Source organism: Suricata suricatta, chromosome 16 (assembly GCF_006229205.1).
Source record: "Suricata suricatta isolate VVHF042 chromosome 16, meerkat_22Aug2017_6uvM2_HiC, whole genome shotgun sequence".
NCBI lineage: Eukaryota > Metazoa > Chordata > Mammalia > Carnivora > Herpestidae > Suricata > Suricata suricatta.
Window position 1 is genome coordinate 25694783 of NC_043715.1, and position 10535 is coordinate 25705317.

General features: G+C 50.3%; 1 protein-coding gene across 1 annotated transcript in view; it reads left to right on the forward strand.

The window, feature by feature from the left end:
- CNGB1 (cyclic nucleotide gated channel subunit beta 1) overlaps positions 1-5631 on the forward strand; it is a 67455-nt gene extending 61824 nt beyond the window's left edge. Inside the window, exons 32-34 of the mRNA XM_029926163.1 lie at positions 2997-3213; positions 5209-5430; positions 5611-5631. Of these exons, the coding sequence (XP_029782023.1) occupies positions 2997-3213; positions 5209-5430; positions 5611-5631 (460 nt within the window). The remainder of the gene's footprint in view (positions 1-2996; positions 3214-5208; positions 5431-5610) is intronic.
- The last annotated feature ends 4904 nt before the right edge of the window (positions 5632-10535 follow it).

Here is a 10535-nt window from a genome sequence, read left to right on the forward strand (position 1 = left end):
GTTTTCCATGTAGAGTATCATGTCATCTGCAAAAAGTGAAAGTTTGACTTCTTCCTTGCCAATTCTGATGCCTTTTATTTCTTTTTGTTGTCTGATTGCTGATGCTAGGACTTCCAGCACTATGTTAACAGTGGTGATGTAAGATGTCTTTAAACAGAAACACACACGAGTACCGATCAGTCGATGCAAATGTTGTCACGAGAGGCCCACAGAAACCTAACCCCGTGCCTACCCCAGAAACTATGGCCCAGTGTTTGCAGGGACTCAACAGAGCGACACTACCAGCAATAACGGGAATGACTGTGTATGTCTGAGAGTGGGTGCCGGGTCCCCCTCCCCTGCCTCCCCTCCTCCCCCCTCCACAGGAGGAGCAAGGCCCAAGAAAGCCACCCATTTCTTTGGCTAGGTTAGGTGAGGGTGTGGCAAATCAGGCAGCACCCTGCAGAGGCTCCCGACTGTGTGTGGCTAGCCTGTGCCTAGTGCTGGAGGAGGCTGGGGGGTGGGGGGCAAGCCTGGGGGGGAGCAGCCAGAGAAAGGGGGTGGTGCTGATGGGCCTTGCAGCACAGAGGCTGTGGACAGAGCTGTGGCAGGATTCATTGGAGAGGCTGGTCCTCTGGATAGACAGGTTTGATGACAGAGGCAGGAGATCAAGTGTGAGCCTTGCCCATCAAAGGACAAGACGCGATCTGAGACCCATAGGGCCTGGGGATGGCTGAGTGGTGAGAGCCACGTGCAGGATTCTGTTGAAGCTACTTGCTTGAGGGGTGCTTGGGTGGCTCAGTCGGTTGAGTGTCCGACTTTGGTTCAGGTCATGATGATCTCTTGGTCCGTGGGTTCGAGCCCCACATTGGGCTCTGTGCTGATTGCTCGGAGCCTGGAGCCTGCTTTGGATTCTGCCTCCTCTCTCTGCCCCTCCTCTGCTTGTGCTCTATCTCTCTCTCTGCCCCTCAAAAATAAACATTTAAAAAAACTTAAAAATAATAAACTACCTGCTTGACAGATGAGGGGGGACCAGAGTCCTGAAGAAGTGAAGTGCTCAGCTCTCTGGCTTGGTTACTCCAAGAAATGGGGCAAAAAAGGTCTCCTGCCTGCTACTTTCTCCAGGGGCGGATGTGCAATCCTACTTATAGGAAAAGGCGTCATAGGAAAATGCGGCTGAATTTCCTTAATCTGGCAATGTCCCAGAAGCCAGCTCAGTGCCTCAAAAGAGAGACAGCCCCTTAGCAATCAGAAAAGGTCCCATAGATAGTTCTTTTGTGTCATATTTATGCCACGCTGAGCCTTCCCACAGACTGTCATGCTGTGAGTTATGGACCAAATAACACAGGTGGCGGTGCCAGGCATGGAGAGGCCTCTGATGGATTATCATGTTTGCGTCCTCCTGGGGGAGTCCCAGCCGGAAAATGCAAGTCTTGGGCAATTAATATCAATATGCACAATTTAAATCCATTGCCTCTGATTAGATAGGCAGTCAGTAATGGCCTCATTTTTAAACAAACAAGTTTTGCTTGGGCCCTGGTGAATAGATTTGCCAATTAGGAGTCTAGGCCACTAGCTCGCAGGCAAAATTCATTTGTTCTTGAGCCAAACCACTGATCACATATCTGTAGCATGAAAAATTCCCTCTCAAAGGCTGGGGTTCTTTCCATGGAAGATTCTATCCTTATTTAGAGAGCAGGGTGGCACACTGCATTTAGATCTGGGTCTTTTTTTTTTTTTAAGTTTTTATTTATTTTTGACAGCGACTGAGCGAGCATGCGCTGGGGAGGGGCAGAGAGAGAGGCAGACACAGAAACTGAAGACAGGCTCCAGGCTCGGAGCTGTCAGCACAGAGCCTGACACGGGGCTCGAACTCATGAACTATGAGATCATGACCTGGGCCGAAGGCAGAAGCCCAACTGACTGAGCCACCGAAGCACCCCTAGATTTGGGTTTTTATTCTGCCCCGTGACTTCCTCACCGTGTGACCTTGGGAAAATTACCCCTTGGGTCTTCCATATCTTTATTTGAAATGAGGAAGAAAAATGGGGCCTCTCTGTGAGGATTCTGTGAGATTTAAATGTCTCAGTTTTCTGTTTTGGAGTATGAATATTACCACCCATTTAGTAGCTTTTAAAAGCACCCGCATTGATTGCCTCAGTGTTCCTATGGCTCTGAAGTCTGGGGTGGCTTTGGTGTGTCAGCTGCAAGGCTCTAATCAAGGTGCTGGCCAGAGCTGAGTCCCAGCTCGTGTCCCTGGGGGAAGGACCTGCTTCCAAGGTCACATGCTTGTGTACCGAACCCAGTATCTTGTGGTTGTAGGACTGGGGGTCTCAGTTCCTAGCTAACTACTGCCCTTGGTTCTTGCCATGTGGGCCTCCCCAACATGGCCACTTGCTTCACCAAAGCCAGTGAGGGACTGTCTCCTTGCACGACAGAGATCACCGTCCCATGAGACATGTCCACAACGGTGGTATCTGATCACCCTGCTGTATTCCGCTGGGTGGAAGCAAGGCGCATGTCCCACTCACCCCTCAAGGGGAGGGATCGCGAAGAGGCACGAATGCCAGAAAGCGGGATCTCAGGGGCCACCGAAGAGTGCCTGTGAAGGACTGAGCACAGCGTCTGACACATACGGATGCTCAGTAAGCATAGACAGGGGTGATGGATGGTGAAGGGAAAGTAAGCTTTGGGTCTTTTTTTCAGCAGAACATCCTATTTCCAAGTCGGTATGTTATAGTGACATTCAGTATTTCCTGTGTGATCTCAGAGAAGTTACTCAACGCCTCTGAGCCTGCATTTCCTCCTGTAAACGGTCCAGACAACAAACACACATCGTCCTAGTTGCTCTGATGGTACTCGGAGATGCAACACATACAGCACTATGCGCCGTGCTTACTCATAGATCGCTAGCCCAAATGACCACGCTGTACAACCCGGTAGATTCTACCCACATGATGCTTGCTTTTCTCTCCCAGAGCACGCTTGTGATGTTGGTGGGTGCTGCTTTCTTTCAGGCGCATGCTGAGAAGTCACAACAAGCCCAAGGAGAAGAGCGTGTTAATCCTTCCTCCCCGGGCAGGAACCCCCAAGCTCTTCAACGCCGCCCTGGCCATGGCAGGGAAGATGGGTGCCAAGGGGGCAAAAGCCGGCAAACTTGCCCACCTGAGGGCCCGGCTCAAAGAACTGGCTGCGCTGGAGGCAGCGGCGAGGCAGCAGCAGTTGCTGGAACAGGTACGGCGGTCGGGACCCCGGCCCCTCCGTACATTTCAGCCTCGTAACGGCGAGAGGGCCGGGGTGCTTCACAGAGCGGGGAGGCTCTCCCCCGTCTTCACATCCGTCAGGACTCGTCGGGTCGCAAGTGACAGAGATGCAGTCACAGTGCCAGCTCATGTTAGCTTAGGAAAACGGAATTGATGGGGTCGGGTAGCGGGAAAGGTCAGGCAAGGCTGGATCCAGGCGTTCAGACGATGCCCAGGGGACTGGCTTTGCCATTCTGTCATTCCTGCTTTCCTCGGGGATGGCTTCTGGCCACACGGGCGCTGGGATTACATTCTCCTAGCCGAGCAGCTCCCCACAGAAAGACTGTCTCTCCCTGGGATTCCAGCAAAAGGCCCGGGGCTCACTGTCATTGGACAGAATGGGATCACGTGCCATTTCCTGAGCCACTGACTGTGGCGGTGTGCAGAGACCACGCCCCCCGGCCTGGGATGAGCGGGCAGTCTTCCCGCAGGGAGCCCCGTGAGCTTGCAGAGAGAGGTAGGAGCAGGGGTGTGTGCAGAGAATGTCCCTCCCCAGATGGCAGCGGTGTCCTCATATTTAGTGTTTGTGACACTTGAAAAGATTTGAAGAGAAAAAAAACCCTGCTGACAGGCACCATGCCAACGCCCCCCCGCCCCCAGCCTTGGAAATCTGAAGGGAATTTTAAAATTAGTTCTGAGACTCTTTTCTGTGACTAATGCCAAAAATGCCAATTAGAATGATTGCACTAATTATGACTATTCATGACTGTCCTTTAGGGAGGCTGCTGGGAAGGAGCCGTGGCTAGGCAGGAGCTCCGTGACAGGGAGGGGGCTGCGGTCCACGTGACAGAATTCAAAGGGCTCGCCTGAGTGGCTCAGTGGGTTACGTGTCTCCCTTCAGCTCAGGTCATGATCTCCCGGTTCATGAATTCAAGCCCCACATTGGGGTCACTGATGCCAGCACAGAGCCCGCTTTGGATCTTCTGTCTCCCTCGCTCTCTGCCCCTTCCCTGTTTGCACACTCTTTCTCAAAAATAGGTAAAACTTGAAAGGAAGGAAGGAAGGAAGGAAGGAAGGAAGGAAGGAAGGAAGGAAGGAAGGAAGGGAAGGAGGGAGGGAGGGAAGGAAGGAAGGAAAGGAACGGAACGGAACCTAGTGAACTTAGTTTCAATCCGGGGGACGCATCCAGAGATCATTTGATATGTGGTCTGGGGGTTGATTTCAAAGTTCCCCTGGGCTTCATATCTTCTAAAGATACAGCCATGGGTGGCCCCAGACTGAGGACAGATACGGATTGCCTGGCTCACAGAGTGTCAGGGTCCACATCGAACTAGCAAGTTGGGGTCCTTAGTGCTGGCTGCTGAGTGGCGCCGTGGACGTGAGCCCCAAGGCTCTTCTCAGTATAGCAAAAGGCTTGATCTGAAATGGAGCTGATTGTTCCTGAGTAGCAGCTCTTTACCCGGGCAGCTTGGAGATGTGAATTAAATTTGCATGAGAATTCTAATAAAAGTCAGGTTTTGAACAATCAGGGCAGAGTGCTAGGAGCTCTTAAATTATCATCCAAAGGTATGCGTCTGCATCCCACCTCTGCCACTGCTGGGTCTGTGATCTGGGGCAGCCCCTCGAGCTTTCTGAAATGCACATGACACGTGGTTGCCACATGGCCCTGTGTAGACAAAGCAGGATATCTTGGATATCTTCTTTTTTAATATTTATTTATTTTTGAGAAAGAGAGAGAGCATGAGCGGGAGAGGGGCAGAGAGTGGGGAGGACAGAGTATCCGAAGTAGACTCTGAGCAGTCAGTGCGGAACCTGACGCGGGGCTCGAACCCGCAAACCATGAGATCGTGACCCCAGCTGAAGTTGGATGCTTAACCAACTTAACCTCCCTTGGGGGTCTGAGAAAAGGGAACAAGGAGGTGTTCAAGACCCCTCCAAGAAGTGTCCGATATTCTTTGCCTCACCAATCACCCTTTCTGGTTTTCAGGCCAAGAGCTCTCAAGAGGCTGCAGGAGAGGCGGGATCTGCCCTCCAAGGCCAGCCAGCGCTGCAGGAGCCCCCTGCCCGCAGCCCTCCACCACCTGCCTCTCCTGAGGGGCCCAAGGAAGGCAGGGAGGGGGCGGCTGGGCTGGAGGAGCACTCAGTGCGGATCCGCATGAGCCCAGGCGCCGATCCCAGGGAGCAGACCTTGTTGGTGGAGATCCCAGAGGTGAAGAAGGAGATCCCCGAGGAGAAGCAGGAGACCCTGGAGGAGGAGGAGATCCCCGAGGAGAAGCAGGAGACCCTGGAGGAGGAGGAGATCCTGGAGGTGAAGCAGGAGACCCCTGAGGAGAAGCAGGAGACCCTGGAGGAGGAGGAGATCCTGGAGGTGAAGCAGGAGATCCCCGAGGAGAAGAAGGAGGCCGAGTGAGGCGGCCGCCAGCCAGCCAGTGCCGGCAGGTGCATGCGCGTCCCCAGCCACACGCCCAGACTCCGGGGCACAGCAGCGTCAGTCCTTCTAGCCCGGCTGGCTTCTGCCAAGGCTGGTTTTGAAGTCAGCAGATGTTGTTAGTGTCCCTACATTCCCACCATCACCTGAGAACCCAACCTCTCCCGACTGTTATTTTTAAGAACAAAATTCTTTTCTATTTAAAAGCTTGTGGGGAGAGCCCGGATAGACTGGGACTCCAACCACTGGGCAGCTTTGTTGGCAGCTCTAGGTTACTGAATGTTCGGGTGTCACCTCCCACATCTCAAGGATAGAAAACCTGCCAGCAGATGGGGAGCCTGGCTGGCTCACAGGGTAGAACATGCGATCCTTGAGCTCAAGGTTGCGAGTTCAAGCCCCACACTGGGTGTAGAGATTACTTAAAACAAGAAGGACGGTTATGCTCTGCTGCTCATTTGACTAAATGGGAATTATGGCTCACTGGCCTGACTGGGGACATGATGCCCGGTAGGGGAGTTAGTGCGGACCTGCCCCCAGGCTGCATCCCTTCGGTTCCGAAGGTTCCGATGCCCTGTCTCAGAGCAGATGAAGCAGAAGTGGACTTCCGGTTCTGAGCACCCCCTGCCATCACCCTGCTCTGGTCTGGGGGCGCTCATGCCTGCTTACTTCAAAACCCTGCATAGAGACGGTGGTTTCTAGAACACAAAATCACAGCCAACACCACTGAGGTTCCTGACGCTGCTCCACATCAAGTCGTGTTGCTTTAATGATTCAAAATAAAAAGCGGGGGTGGGGGGGGATAGGGAGGAATCCTTCAGTCGCCGTTTATTTGCATAGCTGATGGCCCTCAGAGGAGTGGGTGATGAACCAAGAAAACTAGTCCTGGGCCGTTTGTGTCCACCAGCAACAATGAACACAAAAAGCCCCAGAACTCCAGCAGGTACTGCCCAGTTTATTTAAAATTGCAGGACATTGTGAGCTGCTGAAGAGGCCTCTGAGGGCTTACAAATGTATTTGTCCATCGGACAAAAACCAGAACATTCATTTCCCCTGTGAAAAAAAATGAAACAATATGGGAGTTCTTAGTCCGGTCTAAACACTTCCAAATCCAGGGTAACAAACAGATTTCTCTAGCTGGTGACATACCACGTGATCTGAGTAATCACTTTGAATATAGTGATGAGCAGCATTTTTGTAGCCTTTTAGAAAGCTTTTACTAATTTATTTTTAACAAACTTTCATGGGTACGAAAGGCTGCCCAGTTGAAATGATCCCTCCCACCCCTGGTGCCCAACTCCATGGTCCCCTTGCTGGAAGCGACCACTCTTACCAATTTCTCATGCTCTTTTTTTTTTCCCCTTTTACAAATAGTAACATACTAGACCTGCTGTTGCTTTCATTCGATTTACTCTGAAGATTCTTTCTTCTTAGTATATAAAGGGCACACATCTTTCGTGCCTGCAATCTAGTCCATTGTCTGCACGGACCATAACATTTAACAGCTGTCCTATTGACAGGCATTTGCCATGTTCCCAATCTTACGCTGTTAAAAATAGTGCTGCATTGAAAAGATCTTATACATAATTTCACTGGGAAACACTGTTTTTAAATAGGGCAAATCTGGAGGTTTGGGCTAACTTTTGCTTTACCATCTCCAATTATCATACTCATATTTACACTGAATATTATTTTTTTTTGTTTTTTTTTAGAGAGACAGAGACAAAGCATGAGCAGGGGAAGGGCAGAGAGAGAGGGAGACACAGAATCCAAAGCAGACTCCAGGTTCTGAGCTGCCAGCACAGATCCTGACACGGGGCTCACATCCATGAACTGCGAGATCATGACCTGAGCCGAAGTTAGATACTTAACCGCCTGCGCCCCCTAAGTACCTCCGCATTACATATTCTAAATCTAAGCATAGAGAATACTTCCATCTTTAGCAAATATTTCAGGCATATCAATCAAGTCAGTGTATTACCCTTTGGTAGTTGGCAAAATGTTTTGAAGGCACCTTCACTGTGAGATCCTATTTTATAAGGAATCTTTTTTTTATATGAACACACTCATTATTTTAGATGTCAACTCTTGAACGTATACTGCTTATTATATAAAGCGAGAGATTCTTGAGGTTCCCAAGAATTGTCCCAGAAAGAAAATTGATTTTGAAATGAGATTAGCAGTGTCTTAATTTCACTGTGATATTTCATTAAACTTGACGCTTTCAAAGAAGTTGGATATTAGATCAATTGAATTGAGGCTAGCATTATTCTCCAAGTAGAATTGGGCTGGCTGATTGCCAAGGTGTGGATGGTATAGCTCAGAATACTGTAATTCTGCAGCTGAACCAGAATCTTTATTTATGTGTGTTGAATCTCTACTAATTTAAAATGTCTCAACGTTCCCTGTACTGTGGTAGACAATGAATAGCAAGCTATTTTTTAACTATATAAATATTTTAAAACGAAAACTAAGAGGCTGTTTAAAATTCCATGATCAAAATATATTTGGCTACCTGAAATATTTTCATCTGTTTTCTTAGCAAACATGAACACTGCATTTACACTCTGGCTTTTATCCTATTAATTGCATTTTAATTAAAATATTTAAACAAATGTTCCTGGCTTGTGGATCCCTTTCAGAAACTGACCGTGTGTGACATACCCTTTGGTGAGGAAAACTAAGTGTATTTCCTGGCTCGGGGTCTTTAGCATATCCGCGACTGACACCTTTGGGGCTGTCACCCATCCTGCACTCCTCTTGCTGGAGAGATATCCTTGTGGCGCCCCTGTCCATGGGCCTTAGGACTCTAAGACCCTGAAAAACAGCCCCTTAGTGTCTGGTCAATCCTACGATGACCCAACTCTATTAGACTTAACCAGTGCCCTTGGAGTGCTGGTAAACACGGGTGGCTCAGTCGGTGAAGCGTCTGACTTGGGACTCTGGATTCCGACTGTCCAGCTTCCGTTCCTCGCTTGATGCTGCTGCACCACAGATGACATGGAACTCTCTGAGCCCCAACAACCGCATGTAGAAGACGGAGATAATACATTGCACCGCACGGGGTCACAGTGATGATCAGATAACACACAGCATTGCCAAGTCTGAATGGGCACAAGGGGTGAAGCTGACTTGCCATCCCCCCTCCCTCTGCTGCGGGTGGGGTACAGAGGAGCCCCCTGAGAACTCTGTGTTCCCTGAATTCTGCCTCTGCCCCGGGCTAGACCCCCAGCGGAGGTGTGATCAGCCCTTTCTTTGCTCTTTAACTGAGAGTTTGTACACACGCCTGGACATATGTTAATTACACCAGCACACGGCACAGTCCTCCCCACCAGCCACGGATGTATCTAATCCAGCTTCGTACAAACACAGACCCCAAGGGCGCCTGAGGGGCTGTTGTTCAGCTCATGATCTCATGGTTCGTGAGTTCAAGTCCCACATTGGGTGAGCTCGAGTCTTGCTTTGAATGACCCCCACTTCTCTCTCTCTGTTTCTCTTCCCTTTGCCCCTCCTGGGATTCTTTCTCTCTCTCTCTGTCTCTACCCCTTGCTCACTTGCATCCTCTCTCTCAAGAGAAAAAACAAAACAAAAACAGAAACAAAACCAAAACAAAACAGATCCTAAAACACCACACCTCAGGCCTGCTCTCCTAGGATGAGGGTCGCTTCCGCTCTGGACTAGGTCCAGGGCAGGCCTCACGGTTGTGCTGCCTGCACAGTCACACGTGGCCCCACGTTCGGGAGGGTCTCGTGTTTGCTTAATGCTCTGCTGCCACCATCTTGAAGTTCTTAACAGTTTTTGAGTAAGGCATCCCACATTTTTGTTCTGGGTCCCACAGCTGTAGAGCCTGTCCTTGCTAGGCTAGAATTCCACCGATATCTGAGAAGGCCAATGGGAGAGGGAGGGAGACATGGGTCCTTTTTGTACTCAGCCTTCACCCCGCTTCTTCCGGCCACAGGGTCCTGTTCCTTTTTGAAGCAGTACCTTTCACTGGTGCCTTGTGACTCAAACATGGTGACCGAACCAGCCCGTGGGCTCCCTTTCCAGGGAACACGAATCATGAGAGCTACTGCCCCTTCCTTCCTGCTAACAGAACTCTGACCCGGTTTTGTGCCGCGGCATGCCCAGCGCCAGGAGGTGAAGCCCTGGCGTGAGCCAGTCACTGCTCTTCTCCTCACTTAGGCCAGATGCCCACTTTCCCAGCCTTCCTGTGGCTAGAGGTGGCTGTGCGACCCAGTTCCAACCAAATATTATAAGGGGAATGGTGATGGGAGGCTTCCTTAATAAAAAGGAACACCTCCTATTTCTGCTGTTTTTCTTTCTGCTTACAATATTGGGAGGAAAATATATTTGGAGCTGCAGCAGCCACTTTGTGATGGAATGGCCAAAGAATGAGCGGAGTAGACGGCGATGCGATTGCCCAACCACAGACCACGCCCCTCCAGCATGCTTGTTCCATGAGACACTGAAATAGCTTTACTATTAAGCCATTCTTAGTCACGATCTCTTGCCGGCAGCTGGGAGGGCAACGAGGTGGGGAGGGAAAGAGAGAGAATAGAAACAGGTGCACTGTGGTCCCGGCACCCTGGCTGCACACACCCTTTGTTCCCGTTGCTCAGATCCTTGTTACTGTCGTGTTCCTGTCTTTCCTGGCCGGGTCTTCAGCTTTTCCTTAATTACATGGGCTGCCTTGTGTATTTTGAATAAGTTCACTTCAGCCTTAAGTTGGCAGAGTTAGCTTCCGTTGCTCCCAAGGAAAGAAACCTCCCTGATGCAGACAGAAATACTTTGGGGAGTTGCCTGGATGTTTAAAACTCAAGGTCTAGGCCTCTACCCTGGGTGGGATTCTTCAGTCTAGCACAGGCCCTTGAGGTTTCTAAATTCAGTAA